Source organism: Tachypleus tridentatus, chromosome 13, assembly GCF_004210375.1.
Source record: "Tachypleus tridentatus isolate NWPU-2018 chromosome 13, ASM421037v1, whole genome shotgun sequence".
Lineage (NCBI taxonomy): Eukaryota > Metazoa > Arthropoda > Merostomata > Xiphosura > Limulidae > Tachypleus > Tachypleus tridentatus.
The window spans coordinates 123,520,902-123,543,135 of record NC_134837.1 but is presented as its reverse complement, the minus strand read 5'-3'; the positions used below and the strand labels follow the sequence as shown (position 1 = coordinate 123,543,135).

General features: G+C 32.1%; 2 protein-coding genes across 3 annotated transcripts in view; one reads left to right on the top strand and one right to left on the bottom strand.

The window, feature by feature from the left end:
- Positions 1 to 3,169: 3,169 nt before the first annotated feature.
- Positions 3,170 to 11,701, top strand: LOC143240089 (ADP-ribosylation factor 6). The gene is made up of 5 exons (XM_076481940.1): positions 3,170 to 3,455; positions 4,810 to 4,923; positions 5,486 to 5,589; positions 7,209 to 7,407; positions 8,165 to 11,701. The coding sequence occupies exons 2-5, from the start codon at positions 4,842 to 4,844 to the stop codon at positions 8,305 to 8,307; spliced, it is 528 nt and encodes a 175-aa protein (XP_076338055.1). The 5' UTR covers positions 3,170 to 3,455; positions 4,810 to 4,841; the 3' UTR covers positions 8,308 to 11,701.
- Positions 11,702 to 13,410: 1,709 nt separating this feature from the next.
- The window catches only part of LOC143240086 (ribonucleoprotein PTB-binding 1-like), a 70,342-nt gene continuing 61,518 nt past the window's right edge, over positions 13,411 to 22,234 (bottom strand). Inside the window, exons 12-15 of one of the 2 annotated variants that reach the window (XM_076481934.1) lie at positions 21,941 to 22,007; positions 18,635 to 18,739; positions 17,684 to 17,716; positions 13,411 to 16,704 (exon numbers count right to left, since the gene is read on the bottom strand). In XM_076481934.1, coding sequence (XP_076338049.1) covers positions 16,510 to 16,704; positions 17,684 to 17,716; positions 18,635 to 18,739; positions 21,941 to 22,007 — 400 coding nt within the window. In that variant the 3' untranslated portion in view covers positions 13,411 to 16,509. The remainder of the gene's footprint in view (positions 16,705 to 17,683; positions 17,717 to 18,634; positions 18,740 to 21,940; positions 22,008 to 22,234) is intronic. The other variant, XM_076481935.1, reaches the window with a different exon arrangement.

The window sequence follows — 22,234 nt, the reverse complement described above, 5'->3', positions numbered from 1 at the left end:
TTTTTTTTGTCTTCAGGAATGAACATTGGAAGTTTCCTCTTCACTGAAAAAATTTTAGTGATAACATTTTTCTTATTTTATGGTTAGAACATCAATTTTAGTTACATTTATCTAAAATTTCACAACATATTTTTTTTTCATGCTATAGTTATATATAATCGATATTAAATAATATTTTGGCGAAAGTATTGGCCCTGTTGGTTACAGAGTACATTAGTTTATGAAACGGCAAATATCTATATGTATATATACTTGTGTGTGTGTATATATATATATATATATATATATATATATATGATGATAATTCTATTTATATCAAATGTTGTAATAAATCACATCGGAAGAAAGCTGCTTGCTTTTTTACAAAGTAAACTTTCACTTTTTCGAAGAAAGTAAAATGAACTGGAGAAGTTTTTGACACCAGAATCTCAGAATAAATAAATAATAATTTTACTACCTATATGTGGTGGTGGGGGATAAAGTAACGGTTGTAAAATATACAAAAGAACTTAATTGTGAGATTATAAGTATGATCATCATAGGAATTCTGAACACAGTTATTAATGTACCGAACTACTTATAGGTCAAAAATGCATTAATTATATAGTTCTTAATTTAGTAGGTATGATGTGATTCATTTAATATATTCTTCGTTACTTTTTCACAAGTGCTTGGCCAGGTGGTTAAGGCACTCGTAATCCGAGGGTTGCGCGTTCGAATCTGTTACACCAAACATGCTCGCCCTTTCAGACATGAGGGCGTTGTATTGTTACGGTCAATCCCACTATTCGTTGGTAATAGCGTAACCCAAGAGTTGTGGTAGTGATGACTAGCTGCCTTTCCTCTAGTCTTACACAAATTAGGGACGGCTAGCGCAGATAGCCCTCGTGTAGCTTTGGGCGAAATTCAAACCAAACAAAGTTACAAGTACTTATGGATATCAGCTACAAAAAAATTGAACAAAAATACAGTCATGTTACAAACCCATTAGTTCCTGTGGGACTTCATTTGTATAAAATAGATGGTTTCCGCCATTTATATACTCTGCGTGTTGCGAAAGGCAAAGTCATTCGAGTTACGATAAATGGCACAAGAACTAGACGGGAATTTTTGGGTTAATGAAGGAAGTAGTTAATATGAGAGTGCCCTTAAGGTTCTGTTAAATTGTTTCTTTCAAATAATTTCAAAAATATGATATTCGTACTAACTTATGTCACTATCTTAAATGACGTATGCAAAAGACAATCGTACAATTAATTAAATAGCCAGGCAAACAATATAAAATGTTTTTGGTTAAAATTTCCCTGGCCATTCTAATCTTACACAAATTTTTACACATTCAATTTTTTTATGTTTATCGATAGATAAATAATTTATCATCTCACGAATTGATATGCACAGTAACCAATATTGATTATGTTATTTAAATACACTATTAGGTAGTTAATTTACACATTGAAACCTCTTATCTTTGGTTTGTTTTGAATTTCTCGCAAAGCTACTCGAGGACTATCTGCACTAGCCGTCCCTAATTTAGCAGTGTAAGACTAGAGGGAAGGCAGCTGGTCATCACCGCCCACTGCCAACTCTTGGACTACTCTTTTACCAACGAATAGTGGGATTGACCGTCATATTATAATGTCCTCCACGGCTGAAAGGGTGAACATGTGTGGTATGATGGGGATTTGAACCCGCGACCCTCAGATTCCAAGTGGAGTGCCTTATTCACCTAGCCCTGCCGGGCCGCTATTTTCTTTAAAACTGTGTGCTTAAGAATGATCGAAACATCGCACCCGTTTGTTTGTTTTTGTTTATTTTTAATAAAGTTATTTGTTATTGTAAATTTTGTAATGCGTTAAAGAGAGTGGCCAGTATAAAATTGGTTGATATGTTATAGTGTATTTCATAGTAAGTACATGACAAAACAAACAAACCTCTTTCTTTCTTTCGGTATGAATGTTTTCGATTTAAATTTGTATTAATGATACCAATGAAATTTCAATTGCAGATTGTTCATTGTTATAGTATAATAGTAGACTCGGCATGGTTAGGTATTTAAGGCGCTCGACCCGTAATCTGACAATTCTGGGTTCGAATCCCCGCCACACCAAACATGCTTGCCCTTTCAGTCATGGAGCATTATAATGTTACAATCAATCCCACTATTATTTGGTAAGAGAGTTGGCGGTGGGTGTGGTGATGACTAGCTGCCTTCTCTCTAGTCTTACAGTGCTAAATTAGAACCGGCTAGCGCAGATAGACCTCGTGTAGCTTTGCGTGAAATTATAAAACAAACGAGCTAACAAGTATAATAGTAGCACTTGAACTTGACTGAAACATTAATTTAATAATTAAGCTTCTTCGATGAATCGACAATTTATGGAATTCCTTCAAAATCAGGTAAAATAAATCGATTTTAAAAAACATCATTTGTTTCAACTTAACTTTCAACCAAATAATGATAGGGATAAAGATCATGTACTATTATTATTATTAAACCACTTCTGGAATTTCGCCAGTTTACGGATTTACAGCGCTAAAATTAGGGGTTTGATTCCCCTTGGTGGGTCCAGCAGATAGCCCTATGTGGCTTTGTCATAAGAAAAATACACACAATGGTGTTTAATATAAAATTTTCTCTTTCAAAGTAAGCCTAGCACGGCCAGGTGGTTAAGGCACTCGACTCGTAATCTGAAGGTCGCGGGTTCGAATCCCCGTCACATCAAACATGTTTGCTCTTTCAGCCGTGGTGGCGTTATAATATGTCGGTCAATCCCACTATTCTTTGGTAAAAGAGTTGGCGGTGGGTGGTGGTGATGACTACCTGCCTTCCCTCTAGTCTTACCCTACAAAATTAGGAACGGCTACGCAAATAGCTCTCGTGTAGCTTTGCGCGAAATTCAAAACAAACCCTTGAAGTAGATAATGTAGTATGTAATAAAACTTAGATGATTTAATTTCGATGGGAAGCAGCCTCAGATAGTTATGTGTTTGTAGAGCCAAAATTAAACGAGAACGTTCATTAAAATATTAACGTTTCTTTGAATGAAATAATAAAAAAGTGATATTAACAAAATAATTTCCAGAACTAAACTGATATAATTAATGATTCATGCTCAATTTACAATAATGAAAAAGAGGGAGCGCTTTTATAAATGATAAATTTGTTGTTCTCAAAAAAAAAAAAAGGGAAAAGGGGGACCAAGGAACGCCTATTAAAAAATTTGAAAGGAGGTGGTGTTTGTCATTATTTGAAGATGTGCTATAGCTGTTGACATAGATGATTGCGTTAGGTATTATAAAATTATTAGGTTAATGCTGAAATTGTAGTGCCTTTAATCCTAAAATTCACAAAAACAAAATATAAAGTGCGCTAACACTGTTCATATTCTCTCCTTGCCGGTACGACGATAGACTTACTGTCGCAATCAGTGGGTTGGGTCACGGCCCCAACGGTAAGCCTAACTTCATACACTACAGTTTTATTTAAATTCATTATTAGTATTAATGACCCTTAATACTCTAAAAGTAAGAGTTAAACTCTGTGGTTTTACATTTATTAAATCGATAGTTTGTGAACGTAGAGTTTAATTGTTACTGGTATTAAACCTTTATGATAACCATGATTTTGTGTGCATAAGTTTGTTATCTAGAGCTATGATTTGGAGTTGTACTACTAATAGTACTATACTACCGTTATGAGTATTTTTATTAATATTAGCTATCCAAGTTCCTTTACTTTTTTTCTTTCGTCAATTCTCAAGCATTTGTTATTACCCGACTAGTTACTCCTAAGCTAATAATTATTTTAAAACTACACCGAGGGAAATACTTTATAAAAAAGGTTAATATAGTGCATTTTTAAAAAATATATTAGACTGTTATATACATTATGTACTCAGTATCTAAGGATTTTCATACTGAGTGTGGGTCTATACTCCACAAGTAAAATTTGGGATCTTGTATTATTTTTAATGCAGATGTACCAAATTAATGCCTTACATTTTATAGAATCTGTATTCTAATATGCACACATGGTAAATTTATTAATAAGAACTTCTAAGTGGAGTAAAGAATTATGTATAATTAAATAGAAACCCTATAACCTGTGTGTATAATATTAGACTTACTGGGTTTGATTTTTGCATAAAATCTAGTATTTATCATGGCCCACATTTCTTGAAAAGTATTGCTACAAATACATCATAAAAAAAAAAATCATTGTTGTGTATAAGAAGCTGCAAAACGAATAACTAGAAACTGTCAGTGCTGTACCCAGTGGATGGTAAACCTCAGTCTCTGATAACACTTTTGTCATATTCATAATTTAGCTTTACGATACCAAGCCATTATTATAAATCAATTTGTTCTACCTTGATGTAATGAGAATACTTCTCATTTAGCTAAAGAAAAAAAAAAGACTAAATTGTGTTGTAACAATAAACTGTTAAACATGGAAGCTGCAGATTTTAAGATGGTATTTTCAAAGTAAAGTATAAAATGTAGTTAGATGTGTTATTTGAAATTTATTCATTTTTTGTATGAAAGTAAAATGTCTTGTTCTGGAATGTTTGTGTTTAATGCTGAACGTTGAATGTATTTTTCTCCAAGTAGATGTTGCACGATTTGACAAGCAGTTAGTATAATCTACACCATTTATTAGAGAAGAGGTGTTGAAACCCCACCATATTTTATATTCTTATAGAAGATACAAATGTTATAAATTTATTTCCTCATCAAGTAAAGTGTAACATACTTAATAGTTTACCTATATACATAATTACAATGATATGACATTCCTTCTTACAGGGTTTTACTCATCCTTTTCTAAGTGCAAGAAGATGGGAAAGCTGTTGTCTAAAATATTTGGCAATAAAGAAATGAGAATACTTATGCTTGGTTTAGATGCAGCAGGAAAAACAAGTATCCTTTTCTAAAAACAAAGCTAGGTTTTTAAATTTGATATTTATGTTATTGATACAATGTTCATGACTTTATGATTAAAGTAGAAAGATTTTCAAAAAAAAACTTCGTGCCTAATTAATTAATAGGTCTTGGGAAGAACCTGATGAATTAGTATAATTTATTACCCAGAAGCATCATTTACATTTTCTATCATGTAAAATGATCAAAATGATAAATCAATGAAAATAACTGAGTTTATTGTTTTCCTGTTATAACTGTCTAATAATTAAAATATTTCCATTTTCACTTCATATTATTATTTTTGATAAAATTCTTTCTTAACCACTTACTGTCATTACTCAAAATAACTCAGGATGAAAGACAGTTCTCAAACTTAAAATATATTATTGTTCATGATACCAGGTAGAAGAATTGGATTTAGTCATGTATATATGATTACAATTGTGTTTTTTAATTGTTTTTGTGGTACTAGGAGTAACCATTGTACTTGTAACTGTGTCTGGGAAAATTGTTTCCCTTAAATGAGATAATAAACAGTTTTCCTTAATTTGCATATCAGCTGTTTTATACAAACTCAAACTAGGTCAGTCTGTTACAACAATACCTACAGTAGGTTTCAATGTGGAAACTGTGACATATAAAAACGTTAGGTTTAATGTGTGGGTAAGTAGTACTTTATTAATGATTGCTGTGTAGAAGGGTGGTTTTGAAATCTGTTTTTGCTACTTGGGTGACTACATTTGGTAAACAACTGTTGCGAAACTCCATGTGCAACCCAACTTGACTGTACAGTAGACATCTTGCATGTCATTGCAGTGACTTGTTTAATAGTTGTTGAACTGATGTTTGGACAGTATGTACAATGTTACAATATGCCGTATGACTGTGTGCATTGTCTTTTACATGGTCTTGTTGGTGTACATACAAAATTTATAATTATCTTGATTGCTGTTTTCTCAGTAGTTTATGAGATAGGGAATGTTCATACTTGCATATATATAGATACACAATTATAAGTCAAGAAAAATATATTTTGGTGATAGGTTATAAATACATCACTTTTTGCTAAATGGTAAAGACAAAAGTTTGCTGCAAATATTTTATTTTCTAAGATGGTAACTTCCTATATTCTCCAAGTTATCTTTCTGTTTCCCAGCTTTCACTTTGGCTAACACATTCTGAACAGTTGCATGCTATACTTTCGAACTCTGAAACTTGTGGCATTTCCTAGTGGGAAATACAGACGAGATATAATAAAAAAAAAAATTTTAATGACGTATAAAGTAACCCACAAAACTGCTTTCAAATACTTTGCAGTTTTAAATTAAAAGATTTTAGAAAGAATCAAGACAGATTTTTTTTTATGTTTGTAGGCACACCAGGCTAATTCAACTAAACTTTCTCAGCCTGTTGTTCTAGGCTGAGGCTTCTCTACTAATTAGGATGGAAACATATTGAGATACAGAAGTTGATAACTGTCAGGAACATTCTTATTTTAGTGGTATATATTAAAGTAAGTATATGGGTGTGTTGGGCTAAGGGTTATTCTGTTGGTGTCTATAACTTGTTGATGATAGATTCAACAATAAACAAACAACACCCACTTCTCTTGTTTTTTAAAAAGATATGTATGTTACAAACAAGTTGAATGTGTGTATTCTCAAGACAGCTGTATGAGTATTAGCACATGAATTAAAATAAAGTACAGAACAATATTTTTTGACCTTCTTAGGTCAAAACATTGTTCTGTACTTTATTTTAATTCATGTGCTAATGCCCATACCAGCCATTTTGAGAATACATTTTTACTTCAAGTAAGTTTCTTGTCATCACAAAGTTGAATGTGTTTTCAAACATTTTTTACACTATTGAAATTATAGTTGTATCTTAAATGCTATACATTTCACTTGGTATTATCAAAAGTCCATTTAGGCCTATTCTATTGCTTTAGAATTCAGTTGATGAGCTTATCTAATTGACTTTCTATTTTTCTCTCAAATGCTATGGAGATAAAAATGATTCATTTACATTGTCTCTAAGTTACCACAGTTTTATCCTATATTTCCATAATTGTCTGCTTTTGTACTTCTAAACATCCTCTGCCTTTTGTTAAAGTCCACTCATGTTGGTTCAATTATTTTAGAACACCCTTTGATGAGACAACATATTCTCTTTATCTCTTTCAAAATTGTTCATCTTTCACTAACATATCAATCATTTGGCCATTTGTTCTCATGATGGTTAACTTTTTTTTTTTACCAACCTTCTCTTTTTCTTTGTAGGATGTTGGAGGGCAAGATAAAATCCGACCATTGTGGAGACACTATTATACAGGGACACAAGGGCTCATCTTTGTTGTGGACTGTGCAGACAGGGACAGAATAGATGAAGCTCGCCAGGAACTGCACAAGATTATTAATGACAGAGAAATGAGAGATGCCATTATCCTGGTGTTTGCTAACAAGCAAGACCTGCCAGAAGGTATGATTAATGCTAAGCACAGGTGGAATTTGGGGTCAAAACATGGGGAAGAAAAAATAACAGTGTAACTTAATTACTGTCAGTGTCATGTGAGCAGTATATTTTGCAGAAAAAGAAAACGTGGGGTGGCAACCCTCCCACATCTGTGGCATTAATATTCCTTGCAATGTTTTTCATTTTAATAACTATAAAACCACATGTATTATATAGAGGAGATATTTGAGCAGGTTAACTGTAGACGTTGTTTACTAACGCTTATGTTTAGACTTTTTGCAGTATGATAAATATGGAATGGTTGAGCAGTGGTTCATCACTGGGGGTGATCCTCATCTAATTGCTTGTTGATTTAATTTTATTAAATAACAACACTAAATTTCAAAATTCAAAAGATCACTACCTCAGCTGAATAATTCATCTGAAAGACAAGGGTTGCATAATCACCTGAGTATTTGTTAATTATATTAGAATGAGTTACCTAAAATTAACACAATTATACAAACTTTGGTGTTTCTGGGTGTTTGTGAATAATATTTATCATGACACGGTGGTTGTGCATGTTTGTACAAGTACATTACTTTTTGTATGTGATTCATGTACAGATGTAATAGGAAAAACTTCTTTTGCTGCTGCTGTCCTTCTCTTAACTTAAATGTAGATTTTACTACTTTTGGTCTGTTATGTTACTCTTGGTTTATGTTAGTTTCACATGATACACACATTTGTAGCTGTTCTTTTCATGGGTTATTTATGGTTGCAGCCATGAAACCTCACGAAATCCAGGAGAAACTTGGACTCACTAGAATTCGAGACCGTAACTGGTACGTACAGCCATCGTGTGCCACAACGGGGGATGGATTGTATGAAGGACTCACCTGGCTCACTTCAAACCACAAGTCCTGAGAAGTGTATAGAATTGAACTGTACCTAAGATTTATTTTAAATTTCCATTTATTGTACAGCATCATTGAGAAGTGTAGAACAAAAAACAACAACAAACCATCAGCAGTTTTCAAAATTTTCTTTTTGGCTATTGTTAAGGTGAAAGGGTAGCCAACCCATCTTCTTTCCCTCACAGTTGGATACAGTGTGAATGTGTAGGTAACGTTGAGACCATAAACCTGTATATAGCAAAAGACTAAATTTATTGAGGTCAAGAACAAGGAGACCCAGAAAATGCGAGTTAAAAAACAAAGAAAACTGAATTTCAGTTTTTTCTGTATAGAAATGAACTGTTTGTGTGAGTAAGAGAGAACTACTTGATTTAAAATAATCTTTTCCTGTGTGTGTGTGTGTGTGTGTGTGTTTGACTTCTCTATCAAACTGTGTTCGTTTAGGACTTGGTTTTTAGTGCTTGAATAATGTTATGTAGATTTTTAAATTCCATTTTTCTGCATCATTTTATGAAGTAAATGTTTTTGCAGTTAATGTTTAAGTACTCATGAAAACTGTTTAAGTCACAAACAAAAGTGTTTACATGATTACTCTCAAGAAACTACAAGTATGAAAGTAATTTTATGTAAAACCTTTCAAGCCTTAGATGCTGTGTGAAGTTCGGCGTACTTCCTGTACTATACTCTGGATTTGTGAGCATTGCTAAGTTTTTTTCAGAGTAAATTTTTCATACAGATACTTTATTCTCAAGATAGTTTTTTGTTTTAAACAATTACTCCTTGAAACAATGTGCCCGGGTTATAGAATATCTTGTTTAAAAGCTAAGATTTTTCATAATAGGTTTCAGCTGTCTTTCTTTTTGTATCATCTCAAAGGTTTTTCAACATTTGTCTTTTGCACAACTAATGTGTATTTGAGAAAGGACCATAGTTTTTGCTTTTAGGTGTTTATGTTGATGAAAAGTGGCATTTCTTACATCATCTGAAATTACAAATGATGTGGTGAAAATTAAAACTACTGGGTAGGGATTATTATAAAAACTTGTATTGGACAGGAACTGCAAGTTTTTCTCTCCCCCATTTTATTTCCATGGAATAAATCTCAGAGTAATTTTGATCTTGATAACAGTGTGTTTATAATCGAGGATATCTTCCAATGTCCCTGTTTTTAACGGTAGTTAAAAAAGTATCGAACCGATTTCAGATAATTTGTAGATGACCCAAAGTAATAAAAGTTTGAAATTTCTATAATAAAACTTGACGGATTGCTTAACATACATACTACAAATAATCCTGAGATGTTTTACAAGTGGCAAAGGTAGTTACAACTGTTACAGGTGTTGTATTTCAAATCGAGATTTTTAAAAATTATTTTGATCGACTTACAAACTCTGCCTTTCTATGTAAAGAATCTTAGAAGTAAACCTTCCACTTTCTGCTTGGTGAGCTTTCATCCGTCTTTGATTTTACGAATAAGTCGGTCATTTTAACCTTTATTGAAGATTTGGTACTGTTTAAAAATTAATTTATTGTTAATATTGTGACAATAACACAGTTTAACATGTTATCCTGTTGATGTAGTTGGATCTAGCTCCTTGTTTCACTAGAGGGTATTGACTGCAAGAGAGGGTTTAATTTTCTTTACTTAGTAGATGGAGGAAGATAGCTGTGACAGATGCCTGTATAGTGTGACATAGTTATCTGTGTAGTTGTGGACAATACAGATATGCTGTATTTTTCACTGTTCTAAATGTTCTTCTACCCTTGTTTCATTGCTTTTGGTATCAAATTCCTAAGTGCCAGCTCAATATTTCCTGTACAAGGTTGGTTATCTTCACTTTGGATAAAAACAGCTAGGGATGAAAATGTGAACTTGTGTGTTGTGATGGTCTGTTTTCAGCTAATCGGCTAGCAGATCAACTCTTGGTTATCTTGACTCTCGCATACCCAGTGTGCATACTCAGATGCAGGTTCACTGCTTTCATGTAACCTAGATGCACCATCTAGATGTATAATCACTGCTATTTATTCTTGGATTAGTTCCTTTTCAAAACTACCATGTAACAATGGTTATAAGTTACTTTTGTGAAGTGTATTTCTCAGTGCTCTTAAAGAATATGGAGTTTTATAAGCATAGTATTTTAGCCATTAAATATGACATAACCAGTACATGGAAATTATACTAAGAACCAGGGTAATAGTTTACTTTTTGTTTATGATTGCTGAGAAAGGGGGAACATTAACCAGAACCATTTTACAGTGTATGATTATGACTGGATAACCACATGAGTAAACCTGTAACTTAAGGTACATTAGTGAGTCTGTAACTATATGAATTTTGATTAGAAAATATATTTTATAATCCGAGATGTTCATAAACATAAATGGTAATTTACTCACTGCATAGATGTAGAAAAGTGGCTATTTAATTGTAGTTTTTACTTCTTGAAGTTTAATATTACATAATAGTAGACGGTGTTCTGTAACAGAAGTTTTAAGCAGCTATTTAAAATTAAAATGGATTTACTATTATGTGATAACCCCAAGGGGTTTAGTGTCCAAAATCATGTTATCTATAAAACTTGCATCCTGGTTTAGTTTCAAACTCTAAGAATGTAGATTTTGTGTGAAAATTTAGTTAGTTTCAAGTAGTTGATAGAATACAAAAACTTGTGCAACTCATTTTATTAGAATTAGTTTATAGATAGATATACAGGAACTTTGCTTTAACAAATATGGTAGGAGATATTCATCTGTAGTTATATTTCAAGGGGCATCTCATTCTATGTAAAAGAACTTTACATTCCATCCATCTCAAGTACTGGTAAAATAAATCTGAAAATAGTTAACTTGTATACATACATACAAGTAATGTGGTTGTATTTTATTATACACTACTTATTTAAAGTATAGGAGAAACCTCAAAACAGTTGAATGTTAATGTATTCCTAACATCTTGAGACAAACTACACTAATGATGTAAAAAGCATTATAAGTCACAATTAAGGGAACTCCATTATTCAGGGATATATAAAAGTTAAAATATTCCTTTCAGGTTATTTTGAAGTTGCAAGAGTTAATTTTAGTTTGTTTCATTGAAATACAGTTATAAAAAGTAATCATTAATAGTATTCTGGCTGGTACATCTGTTCAGTAATTCACACTTGATATTAATGATTAAACAGTTTAGTGGCTAAGCCTTGTCCCAAAGTATGACATAGAAATCATTGGATAATAATTGTCTTGAATTGGTTTTACCTTGTTATTTATTTTTGTTAACGGTAGAACAAAACAGACATCTTGTTAATATAGAAGTAGGGGTGAGGTTAAATGTTTTATTTCAATTAGTTGATGAAAACTGTAAATGAATGTCAACAATAAATGAACTACGTTTTTAATAGGTATGTCTGTTGCTGAGGTCTTTTCTGTACCAGCTTCTTAATGTCCTTAGGTAAATGGTAGTTATGGTAATCTTGTAAAACTTGTAGAAAAAATATGCATAAGATATCTACACTTTGTCAAAACAGAACATTTCAGGAAATACTAGACTAATCAATAAATTTTTTATAAAAACATTTTTGCTGAAAAGTTCTCGGATTAACTCGGCTCACAGTGTTAGATTCAAAATTAAACAATTAAATTAAATATCCAACCATTATTATTAGTTCTTGTTGATATCAGCCATTGCAATGTTGTGTTGATGCATTATGGTGCATGTCCTTCCTTGCTCTTCATAGAATTATGGGCTGTGGGACTAGAGGACAACCCTCAGTGTACTTGTATTACAAGACATGTTGGTTCTTCAAGATATCTCTGGTAAAATTCCAACACTGCATTTACACTTCTTTACACATCATGAGATTTATATAACATTCCTGATGCTCTCTTAAGAATCATAGCTATGTTAGATCATGTGTTAACTACTTAAGAGTAGAACACAATGTTTTGGCATAACAAACAGTAGAACTTAGATTTTTCAGTTGCCATTATCAGGGTTGAAATTTTTAATAAAGATTATCTTTAAGGTTAAAAAACAAATGCATTTATTTTAGTCTTAATACAGTAGCACAATCATGCTGCAGAGAAATTGAGTAGTTTGATGGATAATTTGGAAACAGTTAGGAAAGAAAACTAGTTGCATTTCACAATAAAAAAACTAAGAATTTAGTATGTATTATTGAAAGTTGTTTTGAAGAAGTTCATTTCTTACACACTAACTCAGCACAGAATCTCTCCCTTAACCAAAAGAGCTTTGGTAGCATGGATTGGATAAAACCTAAACAGGACAGAGCATAAGATATGAAAATTGAAACACATTGTGTGGTATCATTAAACACCCTATAGTTAATGACAGTATTTCTTGTTGTATAACCTATGGGTATATTATAACAAACAGTCTTTGCACAGCAGTGCATGTGTTTCTCATATAGGAGTCCAAGAGCTAGCTTTAAGCTCTGCTTCCTGTGACTGGAACTACACTTTGATGTGAAAGGTTCCAAAATGTTTGACTTGCAGTCAAAATAGTTTTTGATAGCCCTTTTTGACAAAAATCAATCTGTGAAACCCCACAAGTCTGTAGCAGCTATCACAAATAGGTTTGGTATTGACAAGGACAATTGTGAATGTAGTAGCCTTCAGGCAGGTCAGAATATCAATACCAATCAATTGGCATTTGTGATCATTGCTTGTAAGAAGGTGAGGCCACTCCATTGCTCCCACATAAAACAGTACGATAATGGGGTTGGTAGATTGGGATACAACAGACTGCCTACGAGAGTATACAATAAATTCAAGAAAAGAATTACCAGAATTTGTTGTACCTTTCTCCAAAAAGGCTAAACTTAGATTTCTGTACTTTTACATTATTTTCATGTGTCAAGGTTAATGTACAAAGTAAACAGCTTGAATTCGTTTTCTGACAAATACATTAAACAAATTCCAAGCTTCTCATTTTAAGCTGCTGAATAGGTCCTACAATCTTCTGATATACCAAGTTATAATTACATCATTAAATTTATGCTATAGCTGTTGCTTGTGTGTATATACACACTTACATTCCTACAAGCAAACCTTCCAGGGAGGTTTTTCTGAAGAAATGTTTTAAGAACAAAGGTATTTCACATCATTTTATTAATGACACATTTACCTTACATCAGGACATCTGTTGTAAGAAAATAAAGTTGATAAACAAATGTTTATTTTTATAATTAGCATTTAGTTTAATATAGTAAATGAATTTTCAGAATGTTAATCTTTGGACATGAACTGCTAAGCAAAACACTACTTCACACTGAATGCTTCTTGGTAATATTTACAAAATTTGTAAAAATAATTATTCATAACTTTCAATTCTTTTAATTACTGTAATATCATAATCAGCTTCAAAACAAACTTTAGTGAATTAACAAAATCACAAACTTGTGCAATGAGCTATACATAATAAAATGAAACAAATTACACTTCATAACACACAACATCATGAAAATAATAAATTTCTCAAAAAAAGCTAATTATAAAATGGTGCTTTGTGTCTGACATCAGAACTTATCTATTAAAAAATTCATTGTTTAAATAATAACCACTTAAAAATTGGCAACATATTAAACTTTCCAACAATAAACAAGTCTAATTTCCAAATATTAACACAGTATAAACTAAATCCATGATAAGTTCTCTTTTACTTACAAATTATTAGAACACTACACAAAATAGGTAACTATTTCAACATACAAATTGTATAATCTCAAACTTACTTAATCCGTGCTTTTCTTCATGTATTAATTCTTCATTAATTATTTTTGTCCATTTCTTCCAAGAGAGGAGGAAACAATGATGTTGACATAATTATAAGTGTGATAACAAATGTTTGAAACTTCGATAAGGGAAAAATAATGTGATCAACTTTTCACTCAAGTCACTTTACTGATCCCAACAAAGGTTATTTGACCAAAACACTGCCTGCATAATTATTTTAACATTTATCAAATATAATATACTATGTTAATAGTTAAGATCTTAGTACTTGGCAGATGCAATTCAAGCCCTGACTCCCAACTTAATAAATAGATACAAAGCCTATAACAAGTACACAAACAATGTTCTGAAGCATAACAAAATAAGTACACAAACGTAGGGCAGTATATACCCAGACATACAACTTTATTTGGAGATCAAGTAGTAACTGTCTGATAATTCTGTTTGACATAAGTACCTTTATGGGAGAAGATGGACATATAAAACAGGTTCCAAACTTAAGAATCACTTGTTGATGAAGGCTTGTGCAGCTTGGAACAAGAACCTACACCACCCTCAGAGAAATGAAACTTATTTGGGTACAGTTGTTTTAGGCAGTGATTCTTATGGGAAAGTGGATAGGTGCAAATGGCCTGATGTTCCAGTAATGAACAGCTCTAGAGAATATTGCTCTCAAAAGTGTAATGATTGTTAACTGGCCCACCAATTCTATTGCACACGTGAAATATTAAACTACACATTCTATCAAAATGTTAGATAATATTCCTAGAGTTGTTTACACTTCAGGTAAAAAATGGCAAGTTAGATAGACACTAGACCAGTACAGAAAAACAACTGCATGTGGTTTCAGGCCACAGGGACTACAGAAGAGAAGCTGCAGGGTGATATTATATCTGCTCAGTTGAACTGTGTAAAAGTAGCTCCACCTAGAAGCACATCAACATTTTTCTGACAACAAACCTTAACTTATGAAGGCACCAGCAAGTTTGGGATTGCAGTTACCAACATTCCTTCTCCAAAATTAATCAATTCATGTATCAAATGTTGATTCATGTGTGGGCTATCTATCCTACTTATAAGTACAAATCTTTGGTGTAATGTTTTCTTTTCAACTATCAAAACTAACTTGAACAACAAACATTTCTTCATTTTAATTATTTAATAAAAATTAAAAAATGCTCAATTTGGATGAAAACTGGTAGATATAGGCCATGATTATTTGGATCAAAGATGGCTATAGTACCATACTGATGACAGCCACTCTATACTACAAAAAATTATTATTCAGTTATGTTTTAATTGCCAAAAGCTGGGTAGTGTTACAAGCCTTAAATTTGTGTTAATCATTATAAAATAATGAGGAATGATGAAAAAATATCTGCACTTTATGTGATTTAATTTTTATTTTTATTACCTCCAATAAACAATCAGTTGGCACTTGGTCACAGAATTTCTAATCATACTGCAAGAAAAACTGCATTACAGAGGTCAGACAGTTTGAGTTCCAGCTGGCCCACAGGCTAATTGCCTTGGCAACAGATAAAAAGCAAAAGAAACTGTACCCTTACAACCTCCATTTTTTTACACCAAGTCCAGGATGCCATGTTGAATGTGTCATGGCATCTTTTTATGGTGCTTTCCTGCACCACTAACTAACAGTTTAATGGCAAGCCCTACATGGGGGTGAGGGGGAGATTCTCACAATATTATTAGAATATCTCAACACAAGCATGAAATCTGTCAGAAAAGATAAGAAAGTTGGTGCAAATGTTATTAAATCTAACAGTCAGTGAAGGAAACCTGATGTTTTATATAAAGCAGAAGTTTGTTACACTATTACCACATTTATATTAACCATCTTTCAGTTATCCAAAAATTTGAGAACTTAAAACCATAATGATTTCTGAAAAACACTTCAAAATTATTTTATGGTAATCAGAGAAACTAGAATATGAACAGGTTATATAATTTTTAAAATTTTTAAAAACATTTAATATTCAATACCACACTACCCAAAACCAAGTATGTATTCTGGGGTAGCTCTAAGCTAGCTAACTTGTAAGGTCAACCATGTCTTTTTACATGAAAAATAAATGTTGATAGAAATTCTACCATTTAGCCTCTCTCTTCTGTTAAGTTGATAGTTTTACCAAGATACCTTCATAAATGAGATATTCCAAAAATATTGTGCATCCCTCTTGATGAGGGTATGGTGTGCCTTAATAAAGTTCTGACAATTGATTACAATAATACCAGTTCTTCCAACCTGGTGGTAAATGACTAATTGTTGTAGAAAAGTTAAGCCTCACTGGCTAAATATTTGTGGCTAACATTGCACATCATAAAATGGTGTATGGCAAAAAAAAAGTAAACTAGTAAAAATAGTTTAATATGCAAAAACACAAAAAAACAAAAGACCCACAATAAATTGTACTGTATTTCCTCCTGCATTATAGGTTCACCTTCGGTCCGGTAAAATCTGTCGAGTGGCACCATAAGGAGTCATACCAGACTGAGATGCTCCTCTGTTAGTACCAGTCTGTAGGCTGAGAACAGTTTTACTCATGTCTAGTTGTTCTTTACTGAAGTTACGTCTGTTTTCTTCTGCCAATTTCACACCTATCACAGGGCCATCGAAACCTCTCTTTTGGGCCTAAAGGAAGAGATTCAAAGATAATTAACTAATCTGAAATAAACAACACATTGTGCTTGAATGAGTATCTTCTCCATACCCAAATACACTATATGTCCAAAAGTATAAACAACATTTCACGAGTAATCTTCTTCACTTAAAAACATGACACAAGTAAAGAGAATTCTCTATAAAAATATTTAAACAAATTTTACAAGTTTCAATACTTTTGTTTACAGAGTAGAAGTTTTGTGTACATACATAGAACTGAAACAGATGTGTTCTATACACTTGTAGTCCTAACTGATCAGTAAGTCTACTGTTTGTGTACATACATAGAACTGAAGTACCTGTGTTCTATACACTTGTAGCCTGAACTGATAAATAGATTACTGTTTGTGTATGTACATCAGAACTGAAATAGCTGTATTCTATACACTTGTAGCCCGAACTGATAAATAGATTACTATTTGTGTATGTACATCAGAACTGAAATAGCTGTGTTCTATATCTTAACTGATCAAATAGTTCCTGTTTATGAACTGACACTAGAACTGAAACAGTTGTGATATCCAAACTTGTAGCCCTAAATGATCAATAAAATCTACTGTTCATGTACTACATCAGAACTAAAAGAATTGAGTTCAGTACACTTGAAGCCCAAAGTATCAACAAATCTACTGTTTGTGTACTTAAATTAGAACTGAAACAACTGTATTCAGTACCTCTGTAGCCCTAATTGATCAATTAATCAAGAGTTTGCACACTCACATCAGAAATAAAAGAACTGTGTTTTGTTCACTTGAGCCATAACTGATCAAAGTGTCCCTGTTTGTGTATTTATAGGACTACAAGACCAAAATTGAGCCATAACAGGAAATAAACTGAAACGAACAAGACTTTTAACTCAAAATTTAATATTATTTGTGGTTTTAATAAACACCATTCTTCCAATCACAAACATGTAGATATGAATTAAGTGTTTCTATATCTAACTTACCAAGCCCCCTAAGGTGAATAAACAGCTCACAACCTGGAAAAGAGGAAATGATTTTACTTTATTTTACTAATGTTTGCACATAAATCTGTGGATATAATAATAGATTTTAAACCATTACCTTGTAACCCTAATTTTCATCACAACTTGAAGACCAACTGTACACTCATGTTAATTATGGTAAGAACCTAATAGAGGAACTTTTGTGCATAAATGATCTCCATTCATTATATCTTAAGGAAACCTTCTACACATAAATTATGTTACATGGTTTTCTTATTCAGCTCCAGCATTACATATCATTTGTGGTCTTCAAGCTTTATACTTCAAAGCTAACATTTCATTACTGGTCACCCAATTTCAAAGTTAAAGCTGGCCCAGTCTTAAAAACTCCAAACTAATTAAATGAAAGATATATCTTAAGGCTTCCAGTTAAAGTATGTTGTTGTCTCATGATGTAAAAGCAAATGTACTGCTAGCTAGTATCTTAAAACATTCGGAATTCTTGTAGTAAAAATCCATCACCAGACCACTGGCTAATACTGTTAAAGCTTCAATTAAAAATATACCCAATGACTTCTGGCTAATACTGTTAAATTTTAATTAAATGTGAATGGACTAACCATTAGACTAATAATATAAAATTTCCATAATTTTTGTTTCTTGTAATAAAGAAGTATCAGCTGACCACTGGCTACTATCATAAAACATTCACAGTTCTTATAATAAGACCTGCTGACTAACCACACATCTGTAAGTAAGAATTAATGAGAAATGTACAGAGCCAGGTTGATAACAGACAATCAACTACATTCAAAAGTCTGAACACAATTCAGCAAAAGTTCACATTATCATGACAGTTAAAAGTGAAATACAACTCCAAATTGCAGATAAATCACATTTTCACACACAAATCGAACTAGGAATGTTTGTTAATCCTCTGGTTTCACTTACCATGTAAAGGTTCTTTCTTTCGTATAAGTCATTGACTTGGAACAGGTCATGAGGTTTCAATCCATATTTAGTACACCCTTTAAGGAACATTTCGATGTTTTCCATCTACTTACAAGTGAGAAAAAAAAATAGTATTCTTAATAAAATATAATTTCTAAACTGTCTGCTCTCTATGTTCTCTATATTAATGAGTTACAAAAACAACTTCAAACAGTCACATTTTATGTCACAACATCTATGAAGGACATTTGTTAAGAAAGATTTCAACAGTCCTATCTGCCTTAATGGAACATTTATCAAGTAATATTTCAGCAACTAACATTTCACTGTGTACCTCAAAAGTATTTTCACTAAACAGGAATTGAACATCTAAAGGAATAAAGTATCTGAAATAATGTTTACATACCTCTAACTTTTATTGAACAAACTATGAGGAATACAAGAGAAAAACATATGCAGCAGACTAGTTTCTATAACACTTTTTAGCCTATTGATTTCCAGTATTTTGACAGTTTACTTGCTTAACATAATATTTAGGGATAACAAGGAACCTGTTGGACCATCGACTGTCCAATCCTCTAAGCCAAACTAAAAAAAAGTTTAAAGCCAGCCTTAATCATTCATACACTTATCAAACATTCTTTTAAAACTCACTCAAATTTACTGCCTCCACAACATTTGAAGGCAATCCATTCCTTAGGCCAGCTAACCTATCTGAAAAATAAATTTGTCTTAGCTGAAGACGGCTTCTACCTTTTCTAAATCTCTATTTGTGTTCACTAGTTCTATAATTCTCACTGTTAAGTATGAAGAATATTGCCATTCTAGTAACCCTCCTCTGAACACTCTAAAAGTGGCCTAACCAATAACCTATACAGTGAAATTATAAAGCTTTAGACTTGTATTCAACATTCCTGTACATACAACCTAAAATCCTATTTGCCCTACCACTAGAAACAATACAGTGCTTCAATAGCTTAAGAAACTTATCAACCATCCACCAAGAATCTTTCATTTCATAACACTGTTAAGATTAGTCTCATTCAAATTATACATAATTTATGACAACCCCACATCGAATATCTTGCATTTATTATAATTAAAACCCATGTACCACTTATTCATCCAACTCACTAAATGATCTAAAACCTTTTGTAAATCAGCAGCATCCTCTTCACAGTCAGTAACACCCAAGACCTTGATATCATCTGTTAATATAAGTAATTTCTTGGCCACACCTTCATCTATATCACTAATGTAAATCAAAAAGAGAAACGGTCCTAAGAGAAAGCCCTGATGTACATCACTTGCATCATTAATCCAGTCTGACTGAACTCAATTTGTATCTCAGAACAGCTAGTATGAGAAAAACACTTTTACTAATAAAGCGGAGAATAACATTCCAACCTTCTTGAAGATGACCTAGGAAGTGAGTTTATCATCACCAAGAATGAACTCCATTTATAACAACCCTCTACTTTCTTCCTTCAAGCTACTCTTCTATCCAGTTAGTTAACTTGCCTCCCCACACCTATAGAGATAAGTTTCTTTACAAGCTTTTTATGTGAATGGCACTTCATCAAATACTTTCTGAAAATCCAGACACCAAATCTACACTCTTATCCTCATCTACATAAACAGCAACATTTTTAAAGCATATCAAAAAATTTGTAAGACAAGATTTTCCCTTAGTTAAACCATGTTGACTGTGATAAAATTCTAAATATTATTAAATAACTTTGCAAAGTGTCTTTTATCACATTTTCCAAAACTTTTCCAACAACTGATGTAACACTAATTACTGGAACAACTTTTATTTCCTTTCTTGAAGTTAGGAGTGTCATTAGCTAATTTCCTATCTGTTGGAATATACATTTGTTTTGAATATAGAATATTCGTTCTTTGAAAATTTTCCACATTTGACCAGTGTCTCCAAATAAAGCTGCCCTATTCACAACAGATAATTATTGTTTCATCCCTTCAAAATTAGTTTTTTGAAAATTTGGAATCAAAATATTATTTCCAATTTCCATACTCAGCAAAACATCAAACCTAACACAGCAGCAATCACTTGTATCTAACTTTAAACAGTAACTTGTATTATTCTATTATGTATATGTATGTGCATATATGTTTCATAGAATCCTCAGTCTCTCATCATCTGAGCATTGTTTTAACATAGATGGAAAGAGGGTAGTAACAACACTAGTATGTACAAAAGGAACTTACTTTTCTATGCTGTCATATCAATTTCACCCTCTGTAACATCATGCTTAAAAACACTTTGGGACTGATAGTGACATCTAATGGTTATATAAAGTACTAATTTACTCCTTCATATTACAATAAGAGTTATGAATATACAGACAAGTTCATTTTACACTTCAACATTTTAAAACCAAAAACACATCTATCATCATAACACCAAGTTACATGGCCCAATAACTCTGAAATCCAGTACAGAGTTTGATACCAAAAGTTAAATTCACTCAAGTGTAAATTATTTTGTTTATAAAAAAACAAAACAATGATGTTTCTAAAACTCACACTAAAGACTGTTTCCAACACAGATGCCCATGTGATGATCACTTACTGGCTTTGGTTTTACTTTACAAAGAAAACAAGTATTCCATTCAACAGGAATATCAAAACAAAGTGCTTAATGACATAATTTCAGTAGAAACTGTACAGTGAAGAGATCCTCTACATAGAGATTGTAGAATCACAGATTCTACACATATGTTAAGCTCTGACCTACAGTGTATCACATGTCATTACATCATCAGATTTCAGTACTAGAGTAAATAGCATTTTCTTTTCCTTTTCTTGACATGTCAAGAAATATTACATAGATGGTTTTTCCACACCATCTTTTTTCTACACTACAACTAATTCCAGTTTTCACTGAAGTCCAACAGATTCAAAAGTTGAATCATCTTTTAATGCTTAGTTGAAACAAATTAGGGTATGTATTAATTTTGCAAGTCTTGAAAAATATGATTTCTATGATTAGAGGCATCAAAAGTTATGGCCCTTATAAGGTGTAAAAAAACAATGAATAATTTTTATTATTATTTTCTGTTAGACATATATTGTACATTAAAAATACTATATTAATATGTTTTTCCTCATATCTCAAAATTATGGATTTACCAACAACCTGAACATACAAGCTTCCAGAAAAATTACCAAAGTTAATTCTTCCTTTCTCTTAGAGGATAATAGAACTTTTCTGAAGATGAATCACTTACATCTTTAGTGTATGTCATATGTAATGGAACAACATTATTTTTGGCATCAACTAACCTGTTTAAATGGCATTTTCCCTTCATTTATTTTAGGTACAGCACCTGGCATGAGTATATTTATAAGCCTGTAAGAAACAAAAGCATATTTACCAAACTAAAAACCTAAAGCTTCATAAACAGGCTAAACAGGAGTTGTTCTTTTCTATGGATCTATAATAATACCTTTCACTGTCATTCAAAAAAGTTATGAATTAGAACAGAAATAATTCAGGAACTCAGTATCTTACTATAAACATTTAATTCTCTTCTTCTGAATTTGTTGTATCTTAAAAATAATGTGATAAAAAAATAA

Coding starts and splice junctions, on each gene's coding strand:
- LOC143240089 (XM_076481940.1), top strand. CDS start 4,842: ATGGGAAAGCTGTTGTCTAAAATATTTGGCAATAAAGAAATGAGAATA. Junction 4,924..5,485: donor AGATGCAGCAGGAAAAACAA/GTATCCTTTTCT, acceptor TTTGCATATCAG/CTGTTTTATACAAACTCAAA. Junction 5,590..7,208: donor ACGTTAGGTTTAATGTGTGG/GTAAGTAGTACT, acceptor TTTTCTTTGTAG/GATGTTGGAGGGCAAGATAA.